Below are 27,276 nucleotides of genomic sequence, written 5' to 3'. Positions count from 1 at the left end.
CGTCCCTGTCCTCCTGGCCCGTGCATTCCTCACATGACAGTCGGTGGAAACCATAGCAAAGGGAGAGCAGAGCAAGCATTCCTCAGCTGTCACCCCCCCCTTCACACACACACAGTCTTACCCTCTTTCTGGCCTGCCAGCCTCTCCCCAGGCAATGCCAGGACCCAGCTGACTGCCACCTACTGTGCCCAATCAAGGCAGGGCCTGCACAGTGAAACAACAGGCATATTTACCCATATCTGGCCTTGAGTCATCCATATTGTCTATCATTGGTAATGTACTTAGTATATATAGTCTAGCTACAGGTATTGTATAGAAATTACATTTTTACTGGCTCATCAAAGTAGCTTTTTGTAAGTTGTGGTGAAGGTTTTACGACATCATTGGGATAGGCTCGATGATTTTTTTTTTACCTTAGCAACAGTGTAGTTCCACGCCCTCACTATCAGTGTGTGAACTCTAACAATGTAACCATGGCAACGTCTCATGTCAAGTGGCTTGTCTGCCGATTTGTGTACATACAGAGTTGCATAACTACTGACTGAGCAGAGTAGCCAGCAGCAGTTTAGAATCACATGGACTGCATGAATCTTGAAATGGAGCCTATGCAGACAGCAGTGCATGGGGCCCTCACTGCAGTTCCATCCAAAGCAGCACCAGTTACATTAACACATTACATAATTGTTCCAGCCCCAACCTTTGAGATTCTCTGCCACAGCTGAGGTGTTGAGATTTTTGTTGTTTCAATTTGGAAAATGTACTTGTTGACCTGATATATTCTGAAGGTCTGGCCTTGTAAAGTGTCGTCTTCACCCAGATCCTATTGCTGAAATATTATGTTCTGGAACATTTCTTTCACCAGTCATGCGGCACTCTGTCTTTAAAAAAAATATATATTCTTAAGGCTGTAAACTCACTTACCCTGGAGGGAAGCGGAGAGCGTTTTGGGTTACCACGGATCACCTGATCCGTAGTGAGTGTTGGTGTGTCAGGACCTGAAAGCGCTGCCCAATTAGGGCTAGATTAAGTTGATTTGGGTTGAAACGAGCTGTGTGACTTTTGATGACGAGAGCACCATGTTCCTCTCATTACTAGGGACATTTGTCGTTGCTCACCTCGGAAGATAATCAAAGGAACACAAAACAAGACGGAATACTTTCAGTCAGTTCTTTTCCCCATACCAAGGCCCAGAAGATAAAGAAACTGCATTTGCGTTGTTCTTTTAGACATCATTCTCTACTTGATACCTTTTCCTGTAGATGTCACTCAAACAATGTCACTCTGAGCCGGGTTGCTCATCGAGGGTGTCTATTCCTAGCCCTTAACCAAAGTTGGAGGGGGGCTGTTTGGCAGTGGACTGGGTATGGAGGGGCAGCGTGAACATGGCACTGTTGGTTTGTGGAGGGGGGGGGGACTCTTAAAGTGAAATGCCCCACTTCCTTTGAAACCATTCTGTGGAATGGTCTGAACGGCTGCCTCTTGTGTTGGACCCTGTCAACAGACATGACATATTTGGTCGTTTTTGGAGGGCTTTTAAAGATCCACATTTCATTGGTGGTTGAGGGGAGTTTAGCCGTTACTATGTAAAGCTCTTGAAGTACCTCTGGTAGAAAGGCATTATAGAAATCTATAAGAAAAATATTTCAACCACCCCCTTTGTATCTTAAATTTTGCCTTTCTAATTTACCTGCCCAGCGATTAATGCACATAGCACCATGAGAATGTTCCTCAGCTATTTATAGTATGGAATTAAGGCAATCTGACTTGTGTTACTCTTTGTCTATGCGTTCAGTCTGTCTTGTAGAAAGGTTATTGGCTCATACGGTTGGATGTATTCATAACCGTAGCAGTCGATTGCTTGTCAGTTTTTATGGACACAAGTGCATTAATAAAATATTATAATTCAAGCGTTGCGGGTCACCCAACCCAATGTTGATTCAACGTTGCCTCGGAATCATCATAACCGTCACGGGCCTCTAGCCTGTAACAACTGTAATATTAGAAAAGCTCACAGAACTTGCACATTCTACCTGTTTATAATTGGTAGGTCTTGCTCTGTCAGGCGGGCTCCGTCTTATGTTTTCATTGAAGTGTTTCCGCAACCTATAATCAAGTGCAGGAAGTCGTTGCTCTCGACTGCTTCACAACACGTCAGGTAGTCTTCTGATCATGACACGTCAGCATGGCTTCCTTACATTAGAAAGCAATGTTCAACTCCAGATTTTCGTGGGTAGTTTTTCCAATGTAACCTCAAATAAAACATGTAAAAAAGAAACGCATGAACATACATTTTCTTGAGATGTATTGATACCCAATTTCTTGATGCTTTAATTATGAAAGTGCTCTAGTGGTTGGAACTGTCTGAAGTATTTAAGACAAGCGTCACAGCAGGTTGAAACTGGTTCACCTGGGGTTGTAGATAGAATTCCTCAGCAGTGGTGTAAACTCGACCTTTTTTGCCACGTATGTGCTCACAGACATGACAACCAAGAAGCCTGTGGAGATGGACTTGACCTGTCACACACTAGCAACCGATAGGCTAGCTGCTCCGCGGATATCGGCCATGATCAAAACGAGACAATTAAACTGGTGACTGCTATCAATTTCATTTTTGAAACTACAAGCTGCCATTCATCCACACCTGTGTACTACCCTCTCCCTCAAGTACATTTGATGTCACTGTGCATTCCTGTACATGCAAACTATTTCTCACGTGAGCGAGAAGCTATAGATCTCTCACTATGTCGTCAGGGCTCCTCGGGTCTCTGAGAAATAGTCCCGGCACATAGACCCGTTGACGACATCTGTGTAAGGTAAACTGGGATGAGAAGCGGGCAAGAGCTCTCTTTCTCTCCTCCCCCGCTGCCCCACATCTCCGGTCACACTTGGGCTTTAGCATAGTATTGAGCTGCTGCAAAAGTTTAGTGGGATGATTTCAGCAGCTTGTCTGTTTTTATTCACCCTGTGATGGTCTCCTCTGCTCTAGTTTGGTCTTCAAACCATCCCAGGGTTTTTTGCATTCCAGCAGTCATATGCCTCACTGAGTGTGGGTTTATAAGGTGATTTTGAACCGACTGGAACTGGATGCTGAGGACTGAGTTCCTCTGTCTTATGCAGCAAGGAGGACAATTAAGCCCAGTCTGTTTTGTTGTTGTCCTGGGAGGAAGAAGTTACATTCTTTCATCTTTCAATGGCCTCATCTTTCCAGCCAATGAAATTGGTGCACCAGAAACTACTGACAGGTACAGGAGTCACATTTTAAAACAGAATTCTGCGTTTTCATGCAAAAAAGAACGTATATGAAAGGCATTGCTGCATTTTGTAAATGCAGATCTAAAATGCTTATTATTGTAATTTCAGCTTGGCATCAGACTAATTTAGTGCTTCAGTTGCACTTCTCCACTCAAATGCCGGTTTATGAATTCTCATCAATCAGCAGACCGCACTCTGTATAGATACTTTCTCTGGAAAAAATGCAAGATTAACTTCAAGAAAATCATTAGGAATTGTAACTGGCTACGTTCTTTCTATGATAAACATTAAATATGATGGTCGTTTTTTAAATTTATCATAAGCAACATAAAACGCAAGTGAAATTGTTTAAAATCAGGTTAGTCTGTATTTGGATAATGCAGACATCTGAACGCGATCCCTGAGGTAAAGCCCCGATTTCAGCCTAGGTGAAGGACCATAAGATGTAGGCCTAGGTGAAGGACCATAAGATGTAGGCCTAGGTGAAGGACCATAAGATGTAGGCCTAGGTGAAGGACCATAAGATGTAGGCCTAGGTGAAGGACCATAAGATGTAGGCCTAGGTGAAGGACCATAAGATGTAGGCCTAGGTGAAGGACCATACGATGTAGGCCTAGACCATCCTAGAGTATGAGTGAAGGACCAACAGCCTACTAGACATGATGGGGCATCACACCCCTATGTGGTTTCAAAGTGGGCTACTTGCCTTTCTTGTAGTCAACCCAGTACACAACAGTCAGTACACAAGTCTTTAGCAACCTTTGTACAGGCTAACCAGTCTGTCTGCCTCTTCCCCTCAGCCTGTGAGGGATCTAGTTTTGTACTGAGCCACCACCAGCCTTGTGACTTTGCCAGTGAAACTGCTGCGTGCTGTTGTGCAGACAGGGGCCTTTTAATTATAGTCTGTGGTGTGTGTGTTGTGCATGTGTATTTGACTGCAGAGTAGAAGCCGTGTCAGTGAATCGAGCTGGGTGTCTGTGTGTTTGGCTTGTGAGTTTTGATGGCTGCAGGCATTGGACATCATTCAAAATCACTGATTTATTTAGTATCTCCAGGTACAGTAATTTAGTGGTGCTATTAACACTGCTGAACAGACCAGAGTAGGAAACTATTCAGAGCAGGAATATACTAGAAGGTAAATGTACTTTTATTTTCACCCTTGTGCCTTTAAAAAAAAAAAAAATCAGTGGACATTTTGCGTCAATTTCACCATTTGCATATTTTTCACTGTTCATTTCCTAAAATTGTAGACTTGATAGACATTTTGTAGATTGTGAATATTGTCTGGTCGTTAAGTCTAATTGAGCTCCTATCCCAGATGTCAGCCTTCCAAATGAATAATTAAATGAACCAGAATTAAGCACACTGCCCTACTGTACATGTGCCTGTCTGGAGAAAGGAGGCTACAGTCGGAAGCACAGCAACGTCAATCAAGAAGTATAACCTTTTCAACCCAAATAAGTGAAGTCTTTCTTTCACAAGCAATGAGCCGTTTAGCATACATTTACAAAATAAGTATAACTCTTGGTGTACCAGTAATTTTGGTTCAATTTAGTGTCCTCGGACCACACTTGAGATTCATGTGAGCCTTCCAATGTAGTTGACATTTTCTGAGGCTCAGGGAGATTAGGTGTGCCTTCTGAAATCCCAACGCCCTAGTCTCCAGAGCTTTTGTCTCTGCTCAGGACTCCTCATGTGGATTGTCATTGGCTAATTAAAGGTGTGCCCTGCTGTCGTCTGTTTTGAGAGGGCAGGAGGACTGACAGGAATGTTTATCCTCTTCCTAAATGAGGGGAATAGGATGTAGTGGGGGATGGGGGTGTTGGAGAGACTTTTCAGGCAGAGGAACAGGAAGTATTTGTTTATTTTTCTCATTTCCTCGTAGAAGCTCCACAAGTGAGCACGGCTTCATCTACTAACTCCTACTTCATCTACCAACCCCCCCATTTCCCAGCATTCGCCCCACCATCACAGAACACACCCAGCTCCTCTCCTACTTGAAAGCCCAGTCTGCACTATATGCCCCTCTTACATTGGCGAGCCAAGACAACCCTCCTACAGTGCCTTGCGAAAGTTTTCGGCCCCCTTGAACTTTGCGAACTTTTGCCACATTTCAGGCTTCGAACATAAAGATATAAAACTGTATTTTTTTGTGAAGAATCAACAACAAGTGGGACACAATCATGAAGTGGAACGACATTTATTGGATGTTTCAAACTTTTTTAACAAATCAAAAACTGAAAAATTGGGCGTGCAAAATTATTCAGCCCCCTTAAGTTAATACTTTGTAGCGCCACCTTTTGCTGCGATTACAGCTGTAAGTCACTTGGGGTATGTCTCTATCAGTTTTGCACATCGAGAGACTGAAATTATTTCCCATTCCTCCTTGCAAAACAGCTCGAGCTCAGTGAGGTTGGATGGAGAGCATTTGTGAACAGCAGTTTTCAGTTCTTTCCACAGATTCTCGATTGGATTCAGGTCTGGACTTTGACTTGGCCATTCTAACACCTGGATATGTTTATTTTTGAACCATTCCATTGTAGATTTTGCTTTATGTTTTGGATCATTGTCTTGTTGGAAGACAAATCTCCGTCCCAGTCTCAGGTCTTTTGCAGACTCCATCAGGTTTTCTTCCAGAATGGTCCTGTATTTGGCTCCATCCATCTTCCCATCAATTTGAACCATCTTCCCTGTCCCTACTGAAGAAAAGCAGGCCCAAACCATGATGCTGCCACCACCATGTTTGACAGTGGGGATGGTGTGTTCAGGGTGATGAGCTGTGTTACTTTTACGCCAAACATAACGTTTTGCATTGTTGCCAAAAAGTTCCATTTTGGTTTCATCTGACCAGAGCACCTTCTTCCACATGTTTGGTGTGTCTCCCAGGTGGCTTGTGGCAAACTTTAAACAACACATTTTATGGATATCTTTAAGATAATGCTTTCTTCTTGCCACTCTTCCATAAAGGCCAGATTTGTGCAATATACGACTGATTGTTGTCCTATGGACAGAGTCTCCCACCTCAGCTGTAGATCTCTGCAGTTCATCCAGAGTGATCATGGGCCTCTTGGCTGCATCTCTGACCAGTCTTCTTGTATGAGCTGAAAGTTTAGAGGGACGGCCAGGTCTTGGTAGATTTGCAGTGTTCTGATACTCCTTCCATTTCAATATTATCGCTTGCACAGTGCTCTTTGGGATGTTTAAAGCTTGGGAAATCTTTTTGTATCCAAATCCGGCTTTAAACTTCTTCACAACAGTATCTCGGACCTGCCTGGTGTGTTCCTTGTTCTTCATGATGCTCTCTGTGCTTTTAACGGACCTCTGAGACTATCACAGTGCAGGTGCATTTATACGGAGACTTGATTACACACAGGTGGATTGTATTTATCATCATTAGTCATTTAGGTCAACATTGGATCATTCAGAGATCCTCACTGAACTTCTGGAGAGAGTTTGCTGCACTGAAAGTAAAGGGGCTGAATAATTTTGCACGCCCAAATTTTCAGTTTTTGATTTGTTAAAAAAGTTTGAAATATCCAATAAATGTCGTTCCACTTCATGATTGTGTCCCACTTGTTGTTTCTTCACAAAAAATATTTTTATATCTCTGTTTGAAGCCTGAAATGTCGCAAAGTTCAAGGGGGCCGAATACTTTCGCAAAGCACTGTAGTTGTGTAAACTGTTTCCTCATTGCGTACTGTGTGGCCTAGCTCTTTAAGGAAATCACACTGATGCTTATTTGTGTCTTGAGGAGTTTCTTCCCAAGAGTAGCCTTTTGGTAATATCAGGAACGAAAGAGATAATGTGTCAGCTTGGCCTAAAAAAGACAATATAATGTGCACGGTCCTATGTGAGACATTGAGTTCAGACCATGTGTGGCGGTGTTGACGGTGGCACTGTGCAGGGGACAACGGCTGGAGCCTTTACTTCAAATGCTATGGAGGTGATCCATATTTTTCAACCGTAATGGCTATGGATTGTTTGAATGCCTGGCGGGCGGACACAAGCATACACACTGTCCCTTTAACCTCTGGAGTTCAGGCAGTGCTTGCCTGGAGAATGACATGAAAAACAGGCCTCATCAGCATTTTCTGCTCATGGCTGTAGGTTAACCCACATAATGCACGGTATTAAGGGAGATTGTGCTTCACGCACACTCGTGTTACTGTGGCCGTCTGACCTCGTTGTCCCCTCATGCCCCCTCTCTCCTTGGACCACTGACAGTAACAGCTCATGGAAACAAACTTGGCTCTCAAGCAGGGCTATTGTTTTGGCTGCAGAGCGTAAGCTGAAATGTATAGTTACAATCTCCCTGGACTTTTTCCCCCTCTGCTTCAATCCTGGCCTTTTTCCATGGGAATCCCAGAGCCATATATGGTCGTTCTCAGCAGCAGTGGAGGCAGAGTTCTGTGTAGCCAGGTTACGGCTCCCAACAGGGCTCATCTAGTGGAGGAACCCAGCTGGCCGCCAAGCAGCGCTTTCCCCCCTCCCCAACCCTTCCCCTGGCCTCTGCAGTAGCTTTGTGCTTTTAAACCCCTCACATTCGCTCACTTGCACCCTCTTTTTCATTTACACACACACACACACACACACACACACACACACACACACACACACACACAGGCGGTAAGAAGAAATTCCTTTTGTGGAAGTGGCTGCGTGCCTCTGAGCTGGTGACATAGCCCAGTAGGTGTGGCCAGAGCGTCACTCCTTGAAGCTCTGAGCCCCGGAGTATTACTTATCTGGGAAGTTCTCCACTGCTATGCTAGACTGTGGCTTGGCTGCAGCTATGCTAGGTGGCTATGGAAAGGAAGCAAAGTTGCGAGGGAGAGAAAGGGGCCCGTGTTGGTCTCCAGGCGAACCTTTGTCTCCATACTATTGCTTTATAAGGGAATAAATTGGTATTTTCCAAAAAGAAAACAAGCTCCACTGTGGATGCCCTATCTCCTGTTAATCCTTTAATTTGCTGACTCAAAAAGCCAGCAGGCATATTTGGGTTGTACATGTGATATTTTAAAGCCAGGCCCATGGATGTTTTGCTTTTTCTGACAGCTTCTCAAATGTTCCTCTCTTGGCTCTGAAATTCGATTACCAGTTTTGTTTTCTTTAAAGGCCAGCGACGCTTATCTGAAACACATGAGCAGATGGTTGACAAAATGATGGAATGGTGATAGTTGTTACAGAAATACAACCGTAATAATACTTTTTTTATGGTGTTGATATTGTGACCAATAATGCTGTCTTTTAGATTTGATGAATTAATGTTTTCAAAGAGCTCCAAGTACTTGGTGGCTGTGCTGGTGCTTTGATCCCACTGGAGAGTGACTCAGGCCTCGCTCAGTCGTTATGGGTTTAAACAGCTGCTCAGTGACCACACTGTTCTCCACTCATGGCACACAGTGTTTTTGTTTATGATTGTCATCTGTTCTGAGCTGGTTCCTGTGCTAAAACAAAAGTTTCTAAAACCAGCTCTGGCTGTGCCATATTTGAACACCATCAACTAGGGCCCTGGATGTTTCCTGATCAGGAGCCCACTATATAACCTACAGCTAGGGCCCAGATAGGATCCTGGTAATGTTACATTTGCTTTATAGTCATTTAGCAGATGCTCTTGTCCATAGTGACTTAAAGTGAGTGCATACATTTTTGTACTGGTGAACCCACAACACTAGCGTTGCAAGTGCAATGCTCTCCCAACTGAGCCACACTGGTACAAGTCACGTTGTTGGGAATTACCCAGGGTCCTAGCCATGGCTACTAGCAGTTGGAATGACCTGCTGGAGGCCCGTCTGCTTGGTGGGTTTGAGACCAGGGTTTCCGTTAGCTGGGAATAGTTGGCCATTGTCCGATTTTATTGAAAATAACTGAAAGCCGACGTTAAATACAATTTTGCCGGCCAATTGTCTGCGAAGTAGTCCCACTGCAAACTAATCACTTTTAGCCTATTCATTGATGGAAATACCAGTCTATGTAAATATATTTTGACTGGTCATGCTTATCGGTCTGTAGGTTAATTTAGCATTATTTAGTGGAATTATCACATGCGTTCAGCATACAACGCCTTTGAGTGGAAAGTCTGTCCAGACCAGCAGCATATTTTGGGCTTTCAAGACAACTGGGAACTTAGGTCAAATCATGTCAGTGATCTTCAGGTGGGAGAGCCTGAGTGCTAGAAAGAGGCCTGAGTTTCCGAGTTGGATATCCGTTCAAAAAATAATTTATAAACCCCCCCCCCCCCCCCCCCCCCCCGTTGTCTTGAATGCACTGAAGTCGGAAGTCAGATTTCATATTTCCCAGTTCTTTTGAACGCTTCATCAGAACTTCACACACCACTTTGCAGTGAGCTGGTGGCCATATGCACTGTGAAAACCCATAGAATGGAATGTTTCAATACATAGGAGGCAACTTGCTTCAAAGTAACCTCTTAGATCTCCTCTTTCTAAAACGGATATTTTCATCTGTCACATGAATCTGCTCGCATGTGCAGTGCGCTCTTGACAAGTGTTTTCCAACTAATTGCAATATGGAATGAACATTCGCACAGCCTACTGAATTGTGTACATTGCTGCGCCTATAATGTAAAGAAATAAGTTAATCAACATTTTGAATCTAAACGTTCAGATCTGTTGCATCAGACTCGTTGCTTTAACATTTCATTTTTTTTTTCATGTAGTCTTGACCTACTGGTTGTGTGGATTCCTTGTTCCAGAGTAGGTTTGGAGTAGGCCATTTCTTTTAGTTGCCCATCGGAGGGCCCTGCCAGAGGAAATGGGGGGAGGGGTCCTCAAGTGTCTTCTCCTTGATGTGGAGTGCTGCTAAAGTTAGCATGGAGCGTTCAGCACAATGACCCCCAACTGTATCAGTAGGAAGTACAGTGCCTTTTAAAGTATGGAAAAAGCCCTCTGTCCTTTTTCTGAACTGTACTATGGGTGGGAGATGGGGTTTGGAAGCTGTCATAGGTTCACTATGTTGTATGACAGGTTTTTATATTGTGTGACTCCATTATATAATAGATTGGAGAACCTGTATACACGGGCTTGGATAGTTTGTGTACATGCATGATCTTTTTGGGTAAATACTCTTGGTTGCCGCATAATGGCTATTCACATTTGAATCAGGTGGAAGTCTTTGATGTTCCCTTTGACTTGACTGTAAAAGTGTATCTAAAATGGATTGTGGTCATACAGCAAAGTCTTCTGACGAATGCAACATCTGGCTATATGGATGACACACGCCATTAGCAAGAGGTTGTATTTTTTTTTTTGAGGAGTGGAGGGGTGTGTAGTTTGTGTTCTTCCACAGAAATGGCTACAAGGATAGCCACCCTGAAGTTTGAGTTCTCTTAATGTGGGCTGTCACCATTCTTTTTGTTGTATCCATTTAAGCTAACCTATTATGGTTAATGGTGACCTATGCTTTCAACCTATCCATTAATATACTCTGCGTTTCTGGAGGTGAGCACTGGTACCTTGCTGAGAGGTCTAAGCAACAGAGAATGGTGTTTCTATCCTTTGACCATAACCAGTCATGAGAACAGCGGTTGGGTGACCAAAAACTTGGAACGTCCAAAAAGAGAAGGAACCCTTCTCTCCCCCTGTTCTCAAGATTAGCTTTTGATCTTGTACTTGCGAGGTCTGCTCAGTGCGCTGCCTTGGGGGCTCTCTGAGCAACCCCAGTGTGCTTTAAATTAACTATTTTCTCTCTTTATTTATGTTTCTTACAAATGCCCGACAAGACTGAACTCTCGTCCTCTTTTGGGCTTGGTTGCTATGGCAATGGCCCAGGCTCGCTTGGGGCGGGGAGGACGTCATTGGTGCATTTTCTTGTTGTTCTCTGAGAACTGCTTTGCCCGTCTCCGCCCGCTAGCCAGGGCCCTTGAAATCCTCTATTTTAGCATTAGGCTGGTGCATGTGGACACTATTCTTTCTGCTCATAATGTTTCCATATTTATCCCTGCTGCTCGTGGTGGGTTTATTTAACTTAATCTATAGATAGTGCCCTGTAATCAGCCCCATATGGGTGCCCTAAATTGAAGAGAATGTGTGAGGCGCAAAGGGCACTGCTTCATTGCCTTGCGGTTGGAGAAAGTCTCTACTGCTGGGGGCCAGTCGCTCATTGTAGCCTGAGCTTGTGAACACAGTCAGCATGGAGGCTACTTCCAAGCGTCTCTTCCAGCAGACGAGGTTTGTTCTGTCATGTGTATCTTACACATTCTACCTGTTGATTCCCTCTTCACTTCCAACTCTTATCCATTTAAACCACGATTGACAAGGCTCGGACAGATGTCCGCTGATTTGATTTCCTGCTGTCAGCACATGGACGGCTACCTAGCAGGACCATGATGTGGAGGCATTTGGCTGTGCTAACATTGTGGTTTAGTGTGTGTTCTATGGGTCAGGTTTCACTGGGGTGCTTAGGCTCTGCTCTGACTACAGGAGACAGACTACCTCCCACCCTCGGTGCTCTTTTGTGAAGTGTGCACTCATAGCCACAGTCACTTCCTGGCACACACACACACCCAATAAACATGCGCAGGTTTGATTTAGGTGTACTTTTCAGTGTTTGAAAATAGCATTGGTTACAACAGTCTAGTGTTGTAGTGTTCGCATCTTATTTTCACTGGCGGGAACTTTAAACACTAAGTGTTCTGTCACTTAGCAGCACTGAGATTGAGGTTTAACTAGCCTGCACTGAGGTAAATTCCCACAGAGATTCTCTAATCACAAGCAGACTTGGTAAGAGTTGATCCACTATTATAAACTATTCCAGTAGCTGCCTTTAACTTTTTATTCAAATGTAGAGATCATAAGAACATTAGAGCTGTGTATCTTGTAGGAATGCAAAAAATATTGCAACTAGTAAGGATGATTACATCTGGATTTACTCATTTAAACATAAACCGCCAGGAACACTTGCTAGTTGTTCAGTAACGCAGAAAGTGCATCATTACCTGAACCAGTGCTGGACGTCATGAGATGACAACTACTTTGCTATTCTCCATGGTTGAACCATTTTAATGGATAAACAGGCTGTTTTCAGAGGAGAGGCACGTACAATTAAACCTGCAATATGTAACCTTTGTGCAAACTGACCAAATTCACAGATATGTGGGTTATAGATCTGACATTCTCATTTGAATGCAAGTCTAAGAAGCAGTAGATCTGTTTGTGCTATTTCTATGCTTCAAACAGCTGGAAATACAATATTTTTGGGGGGTTATGGAAAATATATTTCACAGCGGTTTAGATGGTACAATGATTCTCTACACTAGCTTGTTTTGTCACATTCTGAAATTAGGGGAACTAGTAGAATGTTAGCAACCAGGAAATGGCAGAGTGATTTCTCCAAAGTGCATCTTTAACTCTATTGACCAATGAAGTGGGGAATCCTGTCCTACTGTGAGTCATTGATTAATTTACTAAAGCTCTGTCAGTGTTTACTTCCCAGAACCCATCTATTTCTCCATTAGAGAAGGGCATTCCCAGAAAGGCCACTTTGCCTGTAGGCTAAACCACCTGGGGGGTGCAGCAGCGGCTGTCCCCCACCCCACCCTTTCTCTCTCTCGTGTGGCATGTGTGTGTGTGTGGGAGAAATTTCACCTGGGCCGGAGGGGGACGTGCCAAGGTGCAGTTTGCTGAGATGGGATGCCATTTTTCCCGGCACGTACTGCTTGCCAGGCCTTGCCCTGACTTTGGAGTTCTGGGGACGGCTGGGGGAGGGAGGCAGCCCTGGTTTCAGGGCTAGTGGTGATCCATCCCTTTATAGTTAGCCTCACAATGTAAAACAATTTGACTAAACTGGTGCGTTTGAGTTTTACTGACAAATTTCAATAAAAATAAAAGTTGCCAAAGCAAATCTGAGAAATGGATTGAATATGAACGCTGTAAGTACAGAAATGGTTTGCTCAGTAGGAAATGAATGTCCAACGATGTGAGCTGAAGACACTGTCCTGGGATTTCCTATAGTCTATGTAGAAGAACCCCTTACCTTCAATGACTCACGTGTAGCTTGTGAGCATCATGGAGCAGAACATGTTGTGCTTGTTTGATATAGTTTGTAGCGCAAACCATTCAGACGCTAGACTTAAAGACCTGGTCCCCAGGACCTTTCGGGATCGGCTCTTGTCTCATAAACATCGTTAATAGCACAGACTAATGGTTGGTGTCTTCGGATTCAGTATAAATAGATGAATCCGATGGTACAGCCCAGGAATATTTTTAAAGGTGTTTGAAGTCCAAAACGTGCCGGCCTTAGTGGGACTCATTGTTTTAAGAACATGCTGGAAGGGAAATGGAGAAGTAGCCACCGCTGATATACTCAGCTGCTGTCTTCATGTTATGTCCGTGTTTATTAATACTGAAGAGGGTTGTGCTATCGACAACATCGCTCTGTGTGGTTGAGGAACACTGGACTTGAACTGCGAGTCACGATGGCTTTCGGTCAAACATTACGATGATGCTACATTTATTGTGCGATTTCGAGACAGCATTGCCGACTCCTTCCTGCCCCCCCCTCTCCCTGTCTGCGGTGTAATGCTACATGTGACAAGGCCTGCTCTCTAGCTAGAACAGTGGCCACACAGGCTTGCATGGTGACATGTATGTTTCCTATGGAGAGTCAGTACATGTCTGCAGTGTTTCCCCTATATTCAATAAATTGTCTGTACCCCCCCCCCCCCCCCCCCCCCCACACACACACACACACACACACTCTTGACATCACTGCTGAATAGGCTAGTATTGTCTTTCTGAGTGCAGAACAGGCCTGCTGGATGTGAGGTGGGCTTTACTCACAATGTCTCCTGTTATTACCTACATTAATAGTCAGATTAGCTCCCTCTCTCTCCCCATAGTGTGTTTAGCCATCAAATAGAGATGGCTTTGTCTGCCCTGTTCGGCTTCAACCACTGAAACTCTGCTGAAATCCCCTGTCAGTAAAAAGCTGGTTCAACCCATTTCAGGTATTGCTCTCGTTGCAATTCTCAGCAGCTCCTCTATTGGTCAAGGAATGCCCCCCCCCCCTCCCTAACTTTAAACAGTGGCAGTGTCCCTCCTGTGTCAGTGGGTGTGTCTCGCAGGCCACTGAGCGACGCCTGGCTGCCCCACTCAGTCTCTGAGTAGTGACGGTGGTGCAGACAGTTATGCCAGTTTCCCCACAGCTCTGCCAAAGGATGACACTCACCATTTTTTATTTTCTGTCCTCGTCCTGTCCCCCTGGCTGTCCTCCTCGTCCTGTCCCCCTGGCTGTCCTCCTCGTCCTGTCCCCCTGGCTGCCCTGCTACTCATTCCTGCGATGTTGGCAGTAACTCTGGCCCCTGTCGGCTACAAACAAATACAGCCATTAAGGGATTACATTGTTGGGCTCCTGCTGGCGGTGGGCTGGGCCTCCTGTAGGGGAGCAGCAGGAACGGGCAGTGAGTTCTCCTTAAGACACTCTCTCTTATCAAGAATGACTACAATGTGTGTGATTCTAAGGGAGGGTTGACTGAACTCTTGACAGACGGACATAACGTCATCTTGTCACTAAGCCAGTGTGTGGTTGTGAGCAGCTGCGTGGATTGCGCGCCGTCTGTCTCTGTCCGCCCTGCAGTGAAGTCAGACGAGCCCAGCCAGCCAGTGAGTGAAAGGTGGAAACGCACCTGGATACACTCTTCTAAGCAGCTGCCTGAACAGCTTCTATTCTACGGCCACGTCTTACACACACATGGGAAATGTCCCCATGAGGGAGACTTGATGATTTCCGGTACCCATGAGGATAGTAATATACACACCCCCCACGCAGACTCTTCTCCAGATCTGGCCATGTACAATGCTGTAAACTGACCAAATTTGGACAAGGATTCCAGCCAGATAGCTGTGTGACGCAAATGTGAGTCCGGTGTGTTCAAAAAAAAAATATATATATATATATTTTCTTCCCCTCACTGCTTTTGCCGTCATAGCAGCCTGAGGAGAGAGTGCGAAACATATACAGGCAGCTTTCAGGAAGGGGGAAGCTTCAAGGTCGGAAAGTTATCAAGGGATCAAGGTTATGGAATGCAAAGCAGGGATTTCAACCCCAAGTCCTGGGTCCGAAAAGGGATCCCAGAGTAACGTTTAGCAGTAGTACTCATTCAGTCGAAATGGGAGTAGGGGGGCCTTTCAGTCGAAATGAGAGCAAGGTGGCCTTTCGGGTGATATCCACTTACTGAGATCTGAAACTGTTGCCATCAGAAGTGAAAGGTTGTTTAACCAATTTTGTCCAGTTTTAATCCTGTCATTTCTGTGTACAATGTTTTGCCCAGCCTGGTTTTGTTTCTTTGACAGTTGCCTTGTTATCTGGCTGGCTTTGAAGCGATTGACATTTTAACCCCTAGGTCGTCACTGAGGTCGCTCTGGAGCTAGCCCAGCAGCCCCTATTCCTCTGAACAGTCTGCACTCCCTACAGCGCTCTCTCTCCTTTCTCTGCCTCTCTACTACAGATAGTTGGCCCTTGTCATCCCTTTTGCCTCTAGGCAGGGAACGCCCCAGCTAGTATATGCACACAGTTGCTGGCTCACTCCCACATGTCATTTATTGTGCTGTTATGGTTTGTCTTTGGATGCAACCTAAAATTAGCAGATTAGTCTTTATAGCCATTTTGTAGTGTCGTTGCTTAGGTCTAATGTTTTCCCTTCTCAGGTTTGTGCTCTTTGCCTCGATCAAGTCCTGGCATGTGTATTTGAAGGAAAAGAAAGCTCCTTTTGAATTTCTGACTTACCGGTTTCTTGTTCCTAGAATGCAACGGATTAGCCTATTCTTGGACTAAACACTATGGAGTCCAGGGTATAATGGCGAGTGTGTTTTGGGTAACTCAATGGTCTTTTCTGTCTAACCACATTTGACTGGAGTGATGTATCGGTCATGCTGTCTAGAGCGGCACATAAATCCATAGGTACAGCCGATGAATGGGACAGCTCAAAAGAGGGAGTGAAAATTCAAAGAACTTGCATATGAGCTGTCAGAGAACACCCAATTTCCCCCATTCCAACAGCAATAGTACGCTCTGAGGTATTCCAAACACCTCGGCTATGTCCTGGCATTTTGGCCGTGTTACCCCCCCCCGCCAACATTCCCCAATTGTCTGGAGAAATGAGGCTCCTCTTTTTAAAACGGGATATGAGCCAGCTTCTACTGACACCACTACCTGTCAGCGGGGTCAACCGGGTGTGTACACACACAGGTGCTGCTAGCTGGTTCCTGACACTCTGAGGGTTGGTATCACACACGAACATAAGCCTACCTGCATGTCTCTGAAAGCTCATTATTTTTCTCCTTTCGGGGGTCGTCGCACTGAAGTATCTTAGTGTTAAATGTTGGACTTTTCTAATGTACTTACTATTTCTCTCTCCCGCCCTCCTTCAGGCATGCATAGATGACAACGTGGACATGGTGACGTTCCTGGTGGAACATGGGGCTGCCATCAACCAGCCCGACAATGAGGGCTGGATCCCCCTCCACGCCGCAGCCTCCTGTGGATACATGGACATAGCAGAGTAAGTACAGCTGCTGGGCCAGAGATGTCATGGCTGACGTGGCGAGGGTCCAGCTGGAGGCTGTTATGGACCTCTAGGGCAATGGCTGGTCTCTTACACACACACACACACACACACACACACACACACACACACACACACACACACACACACACACACACACACACACACATTACTACATTGGGATAACCCCATTATGTACCAGCCCTTTCACATTGCCTGATGACTCGTCCTGAATTAAATTCTGCTGCTCTGATCGCTACATGCATGATAGTATACATTCATTGTGGATAAGAAACGTCAGTTTGGCCGAGGCGACGTGTATGGCTAGCCATGTAATTCACCTTGAGCAAACCCGTTTTTTTTTGTTTTTTTACAATGGAGGCAATGACTCACAGGCACATCAAGAATCAATGGTCAGTTTTTTTTAATTTTTTAATTTAGTGTTTATTTTGCATCGCCAAAAGTTACAAGGCTATTCCCTGAGGCTTATGGCTGGTTGAACACGTAATTGTGCGAATGCCTTTACGTTTGGGGAACAGCCATTACCCCATCCTGTATAGATAATTTTGGTCATCAATTAACCCTTTCTGTTCAATTATCTTAGACTGAAATGTAATGCTAATCAATTCATTCCTCATAGCTACTTTTTATGGAGGAGACCTGTCTAAATTTGTCAGGGGGTCACAGTTTTTTTTCAATGGTCTGTTTCTCCAAGGTGCATGATTACATGTTGATGGGGGCAACCGCCTATCAGATGGCCCCAACAACCTCACACAAGTTCCTTGTGATGTAATCAATATAGAGAAATCGGGGGGTTAACCACTGGCATCGGTCATTACTCCAGTTGCTTCCAGTCTTTCCTTTCATTGTCTTTTTGAGGTAAGAAGACTGTTTAAAAGGGACAGAAACCGGGCCGGCAAGGAGGGAGATATTATCAGTAGACATTTTAAACGGGCTGAGAGCTGAAGGAGCTCACTTGCACTCATTGTGCTGTGACCTGTTTTACTTCTCTGTATTATATTACAGGAGCCTGGCATGAGCGTTATCATACCCTGTGCAGTCCTGCTGCCCGAGTAAAAGTATCCTACTATGCTACCAAGGTTATTAATTGACTGAATTTTTGCCTTTTATAGTGTTTCATCAGCTGCAATTGGTTGCTGTAATTCCAAGAGCTGCCTTGTAGATGTCCTTTACACTTCCTTCTCACCCTTACGACAAATTATTTATTAAAAATAAGTTAAAGCTGTCGTGTTCAGTTAAATCATTTTCATACAGTGGGGAGTAACTTATTGTCCCTCTGCTGATCCCGTAAAGGTTAAAGTAATGGACTGTCGTTTCATTTTGCTCATTTGAACTGTTCAATGTAATGTAAATGGTCCAGGTGGCCATTTGATTAATTGTCCAGCAGTCTTATGCCTTGGCGATAGGGTAGAAGCTTTTAAAAAGCCTTTTGGACCTAGACTTGGTGCTCCGGTACCACTTGCCGTGTGGTAGCAGAGAGAACAGTCTATGACTTGGGTGACTGGAGTCTTTGACAATATTTTTGGGGCCTTCCTCTGACACCGCCTAGTGTACATGTCCTGGCTGGCAGGAAGCGTGGCCCCAGTGATGTACTGGGCCATACGCACTACCCTCTGTAGCGCCTTATGTTCAGATGCTGAGAGGTTGCCATACCAGGCAGTGATGCAACCGATTAGGATCTGCGGACCATGCCAAACCTTTTCAGTCTTCTGATTGGGAGAAGGTCTTGTCATGCCCTCTTCACGACTGTTTTGGTGTGTTTGGACAATGATAGTTCGTTGGTGATGTGGATTAGAGGTCGACTGACTGATTTTTCAACGCTAATAGCGATTTATTGGAGGACCAAAAAAAGCCTTATTTATTTGTAATAATGACCATTACAACGATACTGAATGAACACGTATTATATTAAGTTAAAATAAATCAATAAAAATCAATTTGGCCTCAAATAAACATGTTAAATTTGGTTTAAATAATGCAAAAACAAAGTGTTGGAGTAAAAGTGCGCACTAAGTGCTAACGTTTGAGTTCCTTGCTCAGAACATGAGAACATATGAACATTGGTTCCTTTTCACATGAGACTTCAATATTCCAAGGTAAGGGGTTTTTAGGTTGTAGTTAATATAGTATTTATAGGGCTATTTCTCTCTACCATGTGTATTTCATTAATCTTTGACTATTGGATGTTCTTATAGGCACTTTAGTATTGCCAGTGTAAGAGTATAGCTTCCGTCCCCCTCCTCACCCCTACCTGGGCTCGAACCAGGAACACATTGACAACAGCCACCCTCGGAGCAGCGTTACCCATGCAGAGCAAGGGGAATAACCACATCAAGTCTCAGAGCGAGTGATGTTTGAAACGCTATTAGTGCGCACCCCGCTAACTAGCTAGCCATTTCACATCGATTACACCAGCCATTAGGCTGATAGGCTTGAAGTCATAAACAGCGCTGTGCTTCCGAAGAGCTGCTGGCAAAATGCACAAGTGCTGTTTGAATGAATGCTTACCAGCCTGCTGCTACCATCCACAGAGCAGTCTGACTGCTCTATCAAATATCAAATAATAGGCTTAATTATAACATAACACACATAAATACGAGCCTTTGGTCATTAATATGGTCGAATCCGGAAACTATAATTTCGAAAACAAAACGTTTATTTCAGTGAAGTACGGAACTGTTTGGTATTTTATCTAACGGGTGGCATCCCTAAGTCTAAATGTTACACTGTACAACCTTCAATGTTATGTCATAATTACGCTCCACTTCAGCCCTGTCAATGTGAACCACTGTTATCCCGAACGAGGAAAAACGGCCAAGCACCAATAGGTGTAACTTGATATCTAGATTTACACCTTTCTCCCTTAGGTGGTTAGGTCAGCGGAGGGATGCAGCATTAAGACCATTGGGTGGAGGAGTACAGCATTAAACTCAGGTGGTTAGGTCAGTGGAGGGATATGTGCCTAGCCTTCCCCAAGGTCTGGGATTTCTGCTACCAGTGGGTTGCGACCAGGGTTTCCATTGGTCGGTAATAGCTGGCTTTCGGACAATTTTAAAATGCAATTTAATAAATGAATAAGCCGATGAATAAAATTGCGAAATAATGCTTTTTAGCCTTCATTGATGGACATGAAGCCTAAAGACTGATGGAAAATCTGTCAGACAGTGCAAGATCTGCTGCTACAGCATCCCAAACAGCAAATGCATAGGCAACAGCGCGTCACACCACGTTGCAATGATCTGGAGGCAGTATGCATGTTAAGAACATATACTTAATTGTTTGAAACCTGACCATTTTACTACAAAGTAGCCTAGCCAAACGCAGACCATCTGTGGAGGCAATTATTTTATGACATTTCTTTCATTGTCTAGTAGCCAAAGGAACAGTCCATGTCATATTAGCAACCCATGCTAGTTGTTGAATATTAACTCTCCCCTCTTTCTAAATGTTTAACTGATATTTTCATCTGTCACATTTAGGGCTGACTCCATTTAGTTGACTGGTCGATAGGCTGTTGGTCGACAGATTTTAGTCGAGCAGTAGCTAATAATAAATAAATAATGGTGTACAAGACACCTGTCTGATTTGCACCTGTCTGAGTTGACTGATCCATTGTGGAAGCCTTGCACAGTCCATCAGACTAAGATGTGCTACTGAAAATGTATATGGTTACAGCACGATACACACTAATGTTCTGTGGTGGTCGTTACAGCAGGGAGGACGAGCCAGGCTCAGCACAATCAAATCGATTGGGGTCCGACTCCCTCTAGTCATTTGTCTTAATTATTTAATCAAGCTTAACACATCAGACAAGATCAGTGCATATAGTTGATTTTATTAAAACACTCGGGGAAAAGCACACTTAACATTTCGAACTATCAATTGGTCAAAAGAACAGACAACTCGGATAGACTTTCTTTTTGTTTTTTTTGGTTTGTCAGACATCCCTATTCACTTTAAACCGCTAGCATGTGCGGTGCGCTTTTGACAATGGTGTTTTCACGATAATTGTATTACGGAACAAACATTTGCTTATAGCCCATTGCGTTGTGGGTGTTGCTGTGCCTTATAATGTGAGGGAATAAGTTTATCAACATTTTTAAGCGAACCGTTCTGATGCATCTCGCTTTGCTTTTTAACGTCATACAATCAAAAGGTCTAGGCTACATTTTTTTTTATGAAGGTGTGATCTATCGTCCCAGTCTGTTTGAAATAAGCTATTTCTTTCTCGACAAGCTGACCAGTAGAATGTCTTTTTTTCTACTATGGGGGATAGTAGATTGTCAAAGGTTAGTGATTTTGCTGTTCGTCACTCGTCTTGTTGGCTGAGAAAGTAAATGTGGATTATTATTTGAAGTGCGAATCAGAATTTGGTAAGAAAGACCACATGTTGTTGTTCCTCGTCTTGTATGTTCTGTTAATATTAATTACCATAATCTACTTGGGATTTCTGTCATTTTGAGCACCGTCCGCTAAATTTTAAACTCTGCCGGTCAAATGTCCGGCACCACATTTTCCTAACTGAATCCCCGGTTATGACGTATAGGTTTTCATAATATATTCACTTGACTGTTTCCCTGCAGGGGAAGGGAACACATTATCCACCGTTATGGTAATTGGTAAATGCATCTATTTTCCAATCCTCATAAATGGGTCTTGTGAGAATTTGTGCCATTTTTGTTTTCAAACTTTTCATAGGCCTAAAGCAGTAGCTTTATATAGGCATAATACATAGAATGAGATGGACATGATTTCCTAGGCATTTTGATTTAACCCAGGTGAATACAGGTTCAATAAGAGACTTGATCCATACATTTTGAGTCAGTGTAAGAGTTACATACTACTGAATGTTACTAATACTATTTGGACTACTACTTACCTGTCCTAAGTAAGTGTGTGTGTTTGTGCAGGTATCTGATTGGCCAGGGAGCCAGTGTGGGGGTGGTGAACAGTGAGGGGGAGACACCACTGGACATCGCTGAGGAGGAGGCCATGGAAGAGCTCCTGAAGAATGAGATCAACCGACAAGGTACAGACGGACCGCAGCACTGACTCACTGTCTGCCCCACTGTCTGCCCCACACTGACCTGCTAGTCAACAACTTTCACTTCTGCTTTCAGTTGAACCATTGCCAGTCAAACATTGTCCACCAAGCATATCATAAATGGGGCTTTTCACATCTGTAATTGGAAGGGAAGTGCCTAAAACGGCAATGGGAATATTTTTCATTATGTTTTCAAAATAGATTACTTTTTAATGACCTGAGTGCTGCTACTTTGCTAGCATCATTGTGTTTGATACAGACTAGGCAGTTATGCACTGCCTCTCCAAATAGACAGTTAAGGGAGGAGAGTTGGTGTGTGTGAAATGGATCGTGGCACATGCATCTATGCCGCTGTGGCCTCTGTTCATATCAGGCAGGTCTTGGCAGGCCTCCAGTGGCGTGCACTCAGCTTGGTTCAATAGCACTGCAGCCTCCACGGCCAACAAGCTCACTGGTCTGGTTTAACTCCCCCTTCACTACTTCACCCAATACCATGCTTACGTACATGATGTCCAGGTATAACATGCGTGTACTGTGTCAAAGAATTTATGAAATAAAGTGAGACGCAGTCCCAGTAGCTGCGACGCTTTGCCTCGGAGATTAATGCGATCCACTTAAACTCTGGGTTTCTCTTTGTGATGATTCTAAACTGGATGGAAGGGTTTCTCTATTTTTGAGCCTGTGTTCTTGATATGATGACGTGTTCCCGTCCCCTCCGGTGGGAGGCCTTGTTCAGACATGCTAATGGCCCCGGGGATGAACCACTCCTCTGCTCATGATGCCGCTACGTTGTCGGCAGATTGTGGCCCTCTCCTGCACCTAGTAGCCATTCCAAATGCAGCTCTCTTCAAATCCACTAAGTGTGGCTGGACACCTTTGCACTGTTTACATTGTTAGCCATGCTAGCCACCAGCCATAATTAGAAGTTAGGTAGCAGATTAGCTTGTCAGACAGCCCCCTCTGTTATTTGCACCCTTGTCTGCTTAGGTTGCTCCTCCCCTGACGTGTAGACGAGTAGAACTAGGGCTGGGCGATATGCCAAAATATCACATCACTGTCGTTTTTTATGCTGATGTTGCTTTTGAAATAAAGTTATACTTTTGCTTTATGGTTAGTGTGTGACCCTACAGTGGCAACACATACATTCTAAGTGATTTCAATGGGTCTTTCTCCATTCTGTTTTATACTATTCTTCAACCTAAAAAGAAATCCTACACTTTCACCAATTTCTGCATTTCCTGCTCTCATTTGAGAATTCCCCCACTGCCACATAAGGGCTGCATGATATGGGCAAAAACACTAGGCCTTATTTTTGTAAACAAATGTTGCAACTGCAATTTTACTTCGGTAAACTGTTGGAATCATGGAAATAGAATAATTATTCTAATTCTATAGTTGGAATATAAATAATACGGGCATTTTGAAGTGTGTTTGATATGACAATGAGTTGACAGGGTAGGAACCAATATGCAGACTTAACTTTAAGGGTGTGTTCGTAAATTAACTCGAGTGCCAGAGTGCTCCACGCACTCTGGGCGTTCGTAAATTCAGAGCGTTGTCAGATTTGTCCATTTTGTAAATTCTGAGCGTTTCGAGCGCACACTGGATGCTCTGGCTGAAGAGTAGGGTTGATCTGAGCGTTCTGACATCACAATGGCAGTCAAGTGCCTAAGCTGACTGGCTAAAGTTAGCTAGCTTGCTAGTTAATTCCAGACATGAATGAGAACCTCAGTCAACCTTTTTACTTGTCCTAGTAGAGCTGGTTAAGCTGTTTTCATGTTACCCAGAGTGTTGGTGACAATTTAATTACGCTTTTTTCCGATGTTTACTGATGCCGGACATATTCAACGGTTATTGAGCGTTCGTAAGTTCATCAGTTATTCTGAACTTTGGTACATCGGAGTAGATAGCCAGAGTGAATTTACGAACGCGCCCTATGTTTCTCATGGTCAAGCAAGAAAGTGCTCCTTGAGTGACAGTGGGCTGGGCTAAGTCTGTGTGGAAAGTGGCATGGAGAGAGATGAGGCGGATGACTCAAGTAGCGTATAAACTATAAAAATGGTCGTTACACACAGCATATCACATTTTAACAAACCAAACATTCAAATAGTTCATTCTGCAATAAGTTCATTCTGCAATAATGGCATGTAGTAAAATATGCTATACAGCCCAGCCTTAAGTAGAACCAGACTAGTCCCAGTAACATGATCCAGGTCTGGGTATGAGGTGAAGGCAGCAGTGGAGGGACCTGGAGCAGGGCTTGGCTGAGGTGGTCAGAGCCCTATCCTTTTAACACTCCAGTCCTAAGGGCTGAATGTGCAGAATTCATTCAGCAGTTATGACCTCTCCTGCTGTTTGTTAGCATGCTACGCTACTTAAGAGTATTATATAACGGAGGCGGCGGCTTATCCCACAGGAGCCCTGCACATCTCACGGCCGACTGCAGCTTTCAGCCTTCGTTTTCCGGGCTTGATGGATACACAGTCTGCGGCTTTGAAGCGGGGCGTCAGTAGGCCAGTTCCCAAGATACCTTACTGACAGACACACAAACTCCTGCCTGCAGCATCACAATGTTGCACACCACTGCATTTTGGAGGTTGACCGATTAATCGGAATGGCCGATTTAATTAGGGCCGATTTTCAACTTTTCATAACAATCAGAAATCTGTATTTTTGGGCACCAATTTGGCCGTTTTTTATTTATTTTTATAATAATAATAATATTTTACACCCCTATTTAATCTTTATTAAACTAGGCAAGTCAGTTAAGAACGGCCTTCTTCTTTTCAATGACTGCCTATGAACGGTGGGTTAACTGCCTTGTTCAGGTTGCAGAACGACAGATTTTTACCTTGTCAGCTCAGGGATTCAATCTTGCAACCTTTCAGTTAACTAGTCCAACGCTCTAATCACCTGCCTCTCATTGCACTCCACGAGGAGCCTGCATGTTACGCGAATGCAGCCAAGGTAAGTTGCTAGCTAGCATTAAACTTATCTTATAAAAATCAATCAATCATAAATCACTAGTTAACTTCACATGGTTGATATTACTAGTTTATCTAGCGTGTCCTGTGTTGCATATAATCCATGCGGTGCGTATAGTTGCGCCAATGTGTACCTAACCATAAATATCAATGCCTTTCTTAAAATCAATACACAGAAGTATATATTTTTAAACCTGCATATTTAGCTTAAGGAAACCCAGGTTAGCAGCCAATATTAACCAGGCGAAATTGTCATTTCTCTTGCGTTCATTGCACGCAGTCAGTGTATATGCAACAGTATGGGACGCCTAATTTGCCAGAATGTTACGTAATTATGACATAACATTGAAGGTTGTGCAATGTAACAGCAATATTTAGACTTATGGATGCCACCCGTTAGATAAAATATGGAATGGTTCCGTATTTCACTGAAAGAATAAACGTCTTGTTTTCGAAGAGTTTCCAGATTCGACCATATTAACGACCTACGGCTTGTATTTCTGTGTGTTATCATGTTATAACTAAGTCTATGATTTGATAGAGCAGCCTGACTGAGCGGTGGTAGGCACCAGCAGGCTCGTAAGCATTCATTCAAACAGCACTTTTAGCTGGCTGCACGCTAATAGCGTTTCAAACGTCACTCGCTCTGAGACTTGGAGTGGTTGTTCCCCTTGCTCTGCATGGGTAAAGCTGCTTCGAGGTTGGCTGTTGTCAATGTGTTCCTGGTTCGAGCCCAGGTAGGGGCGAGGAGAAGGACAGAAGCTATACTGTTACACTGGCAATACTAAAGTGCCTATAAATACATCCAATAGTCAAAGGTTAATGAAATACAAATGGTAGAGAGAGAGAGTCCTATACTTCCCATAATAACTACAACCTACAACTTCTTAACTGGGACTATTGAAGACTCATGTTAAAAGGAACCACCAGCTTTCATGTTCTCATGTTCTGAGCAAGGAACTTAAACGTTAGCTTTCTTACATGGCACATATTGCACTTTTACTTTCTTCTCCAACACTTTGTTTTTGCATTATTTAAAACAAATTGAACATGTTTCATTATTTAAGGCTAAATTGATTTTTATTGATGCATTAAGTTAAAATAAGTGTTCATTCAGTATTGGTGCAATAGCCATTATTACAAATAAATACAAATACAGGTCTTTTTAATATGCAAAGTGTTTCTCCCTCCTGGCTGTATCTGATCAGTGATGCCACATTTTTTTGAGGGTCGATGGGCAGTTACACTGGCAATTAGTTTGCAGCGGAGTTGCAGCATGAGTGGAATGCTCAGGCTGTTAGATGTAACCCCACGTAGGGAATGAATTCATGCGCATTGTTCTTGACCTTACCACAATAATGGCGAGAGCAGCTCTCCGTTCTCAGTGTTCAGTAAGGTACAGTTATGTAACAGTGTTGTGCAGCTCCCTCTGTATGCTTAATGTGATTTTTCTCTTCCTGTCTCATGGTCTCCTCTCTAAAGAGATACCTTAATCATGGGGTTAAACTCGTTAAGGAGCCGCCACCATTCCCGCGCAGCTGGCTCCACCTTCAGATCCCCTCTGCCTCCCAGACATTAGGTGACTTGGCCCCCACCCACTACCTCTATAACTGCCCATAAGGGCTGTCTCTGATCAATGTCTTGGGGTAATTTAGTTTTGGCTAGTCAGCAGGTTTTCCCTTCATTATTTGCTTCACTGAATTTAGTCCTGTGTTATCTCATCCTCAGAGGTCCAAGTGAATTTCCTCAGAGGATTCTCATGTTTGCGCCAGGTCAGATTCTTTGGGATATTTTCCATTTTGGCTTTACCAGACCATATGTAGGCCTAGCTTTGGGAGAGTGATTCAGTCCTCATCCAGTCAGTTTTCTGGTCTACTGGCCTTTCTCTATTTATTTTCTCAGCTTCCCGGTAGAAGGTGCAATTTTCTCTTGAAAAAGCAGCTTTGAATGTGTCCAGTTCCTCCACCAGGCTGCTGTTTGTAGTCCGACTTAGGATCTATTAGTCTCACAGGCCTTTTTCTAGAACCAGTACAGGCTACTCCTTAAATTCCCTGTTCTCTAGTAAGCGATGGGCCCTTTTGTAACAGATGCAATAAACATTTATACAGGCCAATTACTGCAGGGATAGTCATTTTGATAATGCCTTGACTAATAGTTCGCCTGCCTTGCTGGTGCATTTGTAAAACATGCATCTGTGAGGTTGTGGACATCTCACCTTTTGTACCACAGTCCACCCGGTCCACAGGCTGCATGCGCGGCAGCCCAGCAGAATAAAGGACTAATTGAGATCCATTATGACAGCAGGGCATTGTGTATTACACTAATGGCATCACATGAACTGGACTAAAGGGCAAAGCATTGCAGAACACTGTAGCCATGGTGCCATCTGCCCCCAAGACCAGCCTGAACCCATTGATTCACTTCTGTATTGGAAAAATCTGTTTCATTGGACCATTCAT

The 27,276-nt window shown here is 43.9% G+C and overlaps 1 protein-coding gene across 11 annotated transcripts in view; it reads left to right on the top strand.

Moving 5' to 3' along the window:
* LOC135515814 (protein phosphatase 1 regulatory subunit 12A-like) overlaps positions 1-27,276 on the top strand; it is a 62,486-nt gene that overhangs the window by 5,220 nt on the left and 29,990 nt on the right. For all 11 annotated transcript variants that reach the window (XR_010451857.1, XM_064939568.1, XM_064939563.1 and 8 more), the window contains exons 2-3: positions 16,635-16,765; positions 21,700-21,818. Coding sequence is in view for 10 of the 11 variants with exons in the window: in XM_064939568.1 (XP_064795640.1) it covers positions 16,635-16,765; positions 21,700-21,818 (250 nt within the window). In the remaining variant the exon portion in view is untranslated. The remainder of the gene's footprint in view (positions 1-16,634; positions 16,766-21,699; positions 21,819-27,276) is intronic.

The sequence above is a fragment of the Oncorhynchus masou genome, chromosome 27, assembly GCF_036934945.1.
Source record: "Oncorhynchus masou masou isolate Uvic2021 chromosome 27, UVic_Omas_1.1, whole genome shotgun sequence".
NCBI classification, from domain to species: Eukaryota; Metazoa; Chordata; class Actinopteri; order Salmoniformes; family Salmonidae; genus Oncorhynchus; species Oncorhynchus masou.
The sequence above is the reverse complement of the archived record's forward strand: the minus strand, read 5'-3'. Positions and strand labels throughout refer to the sequence as shown.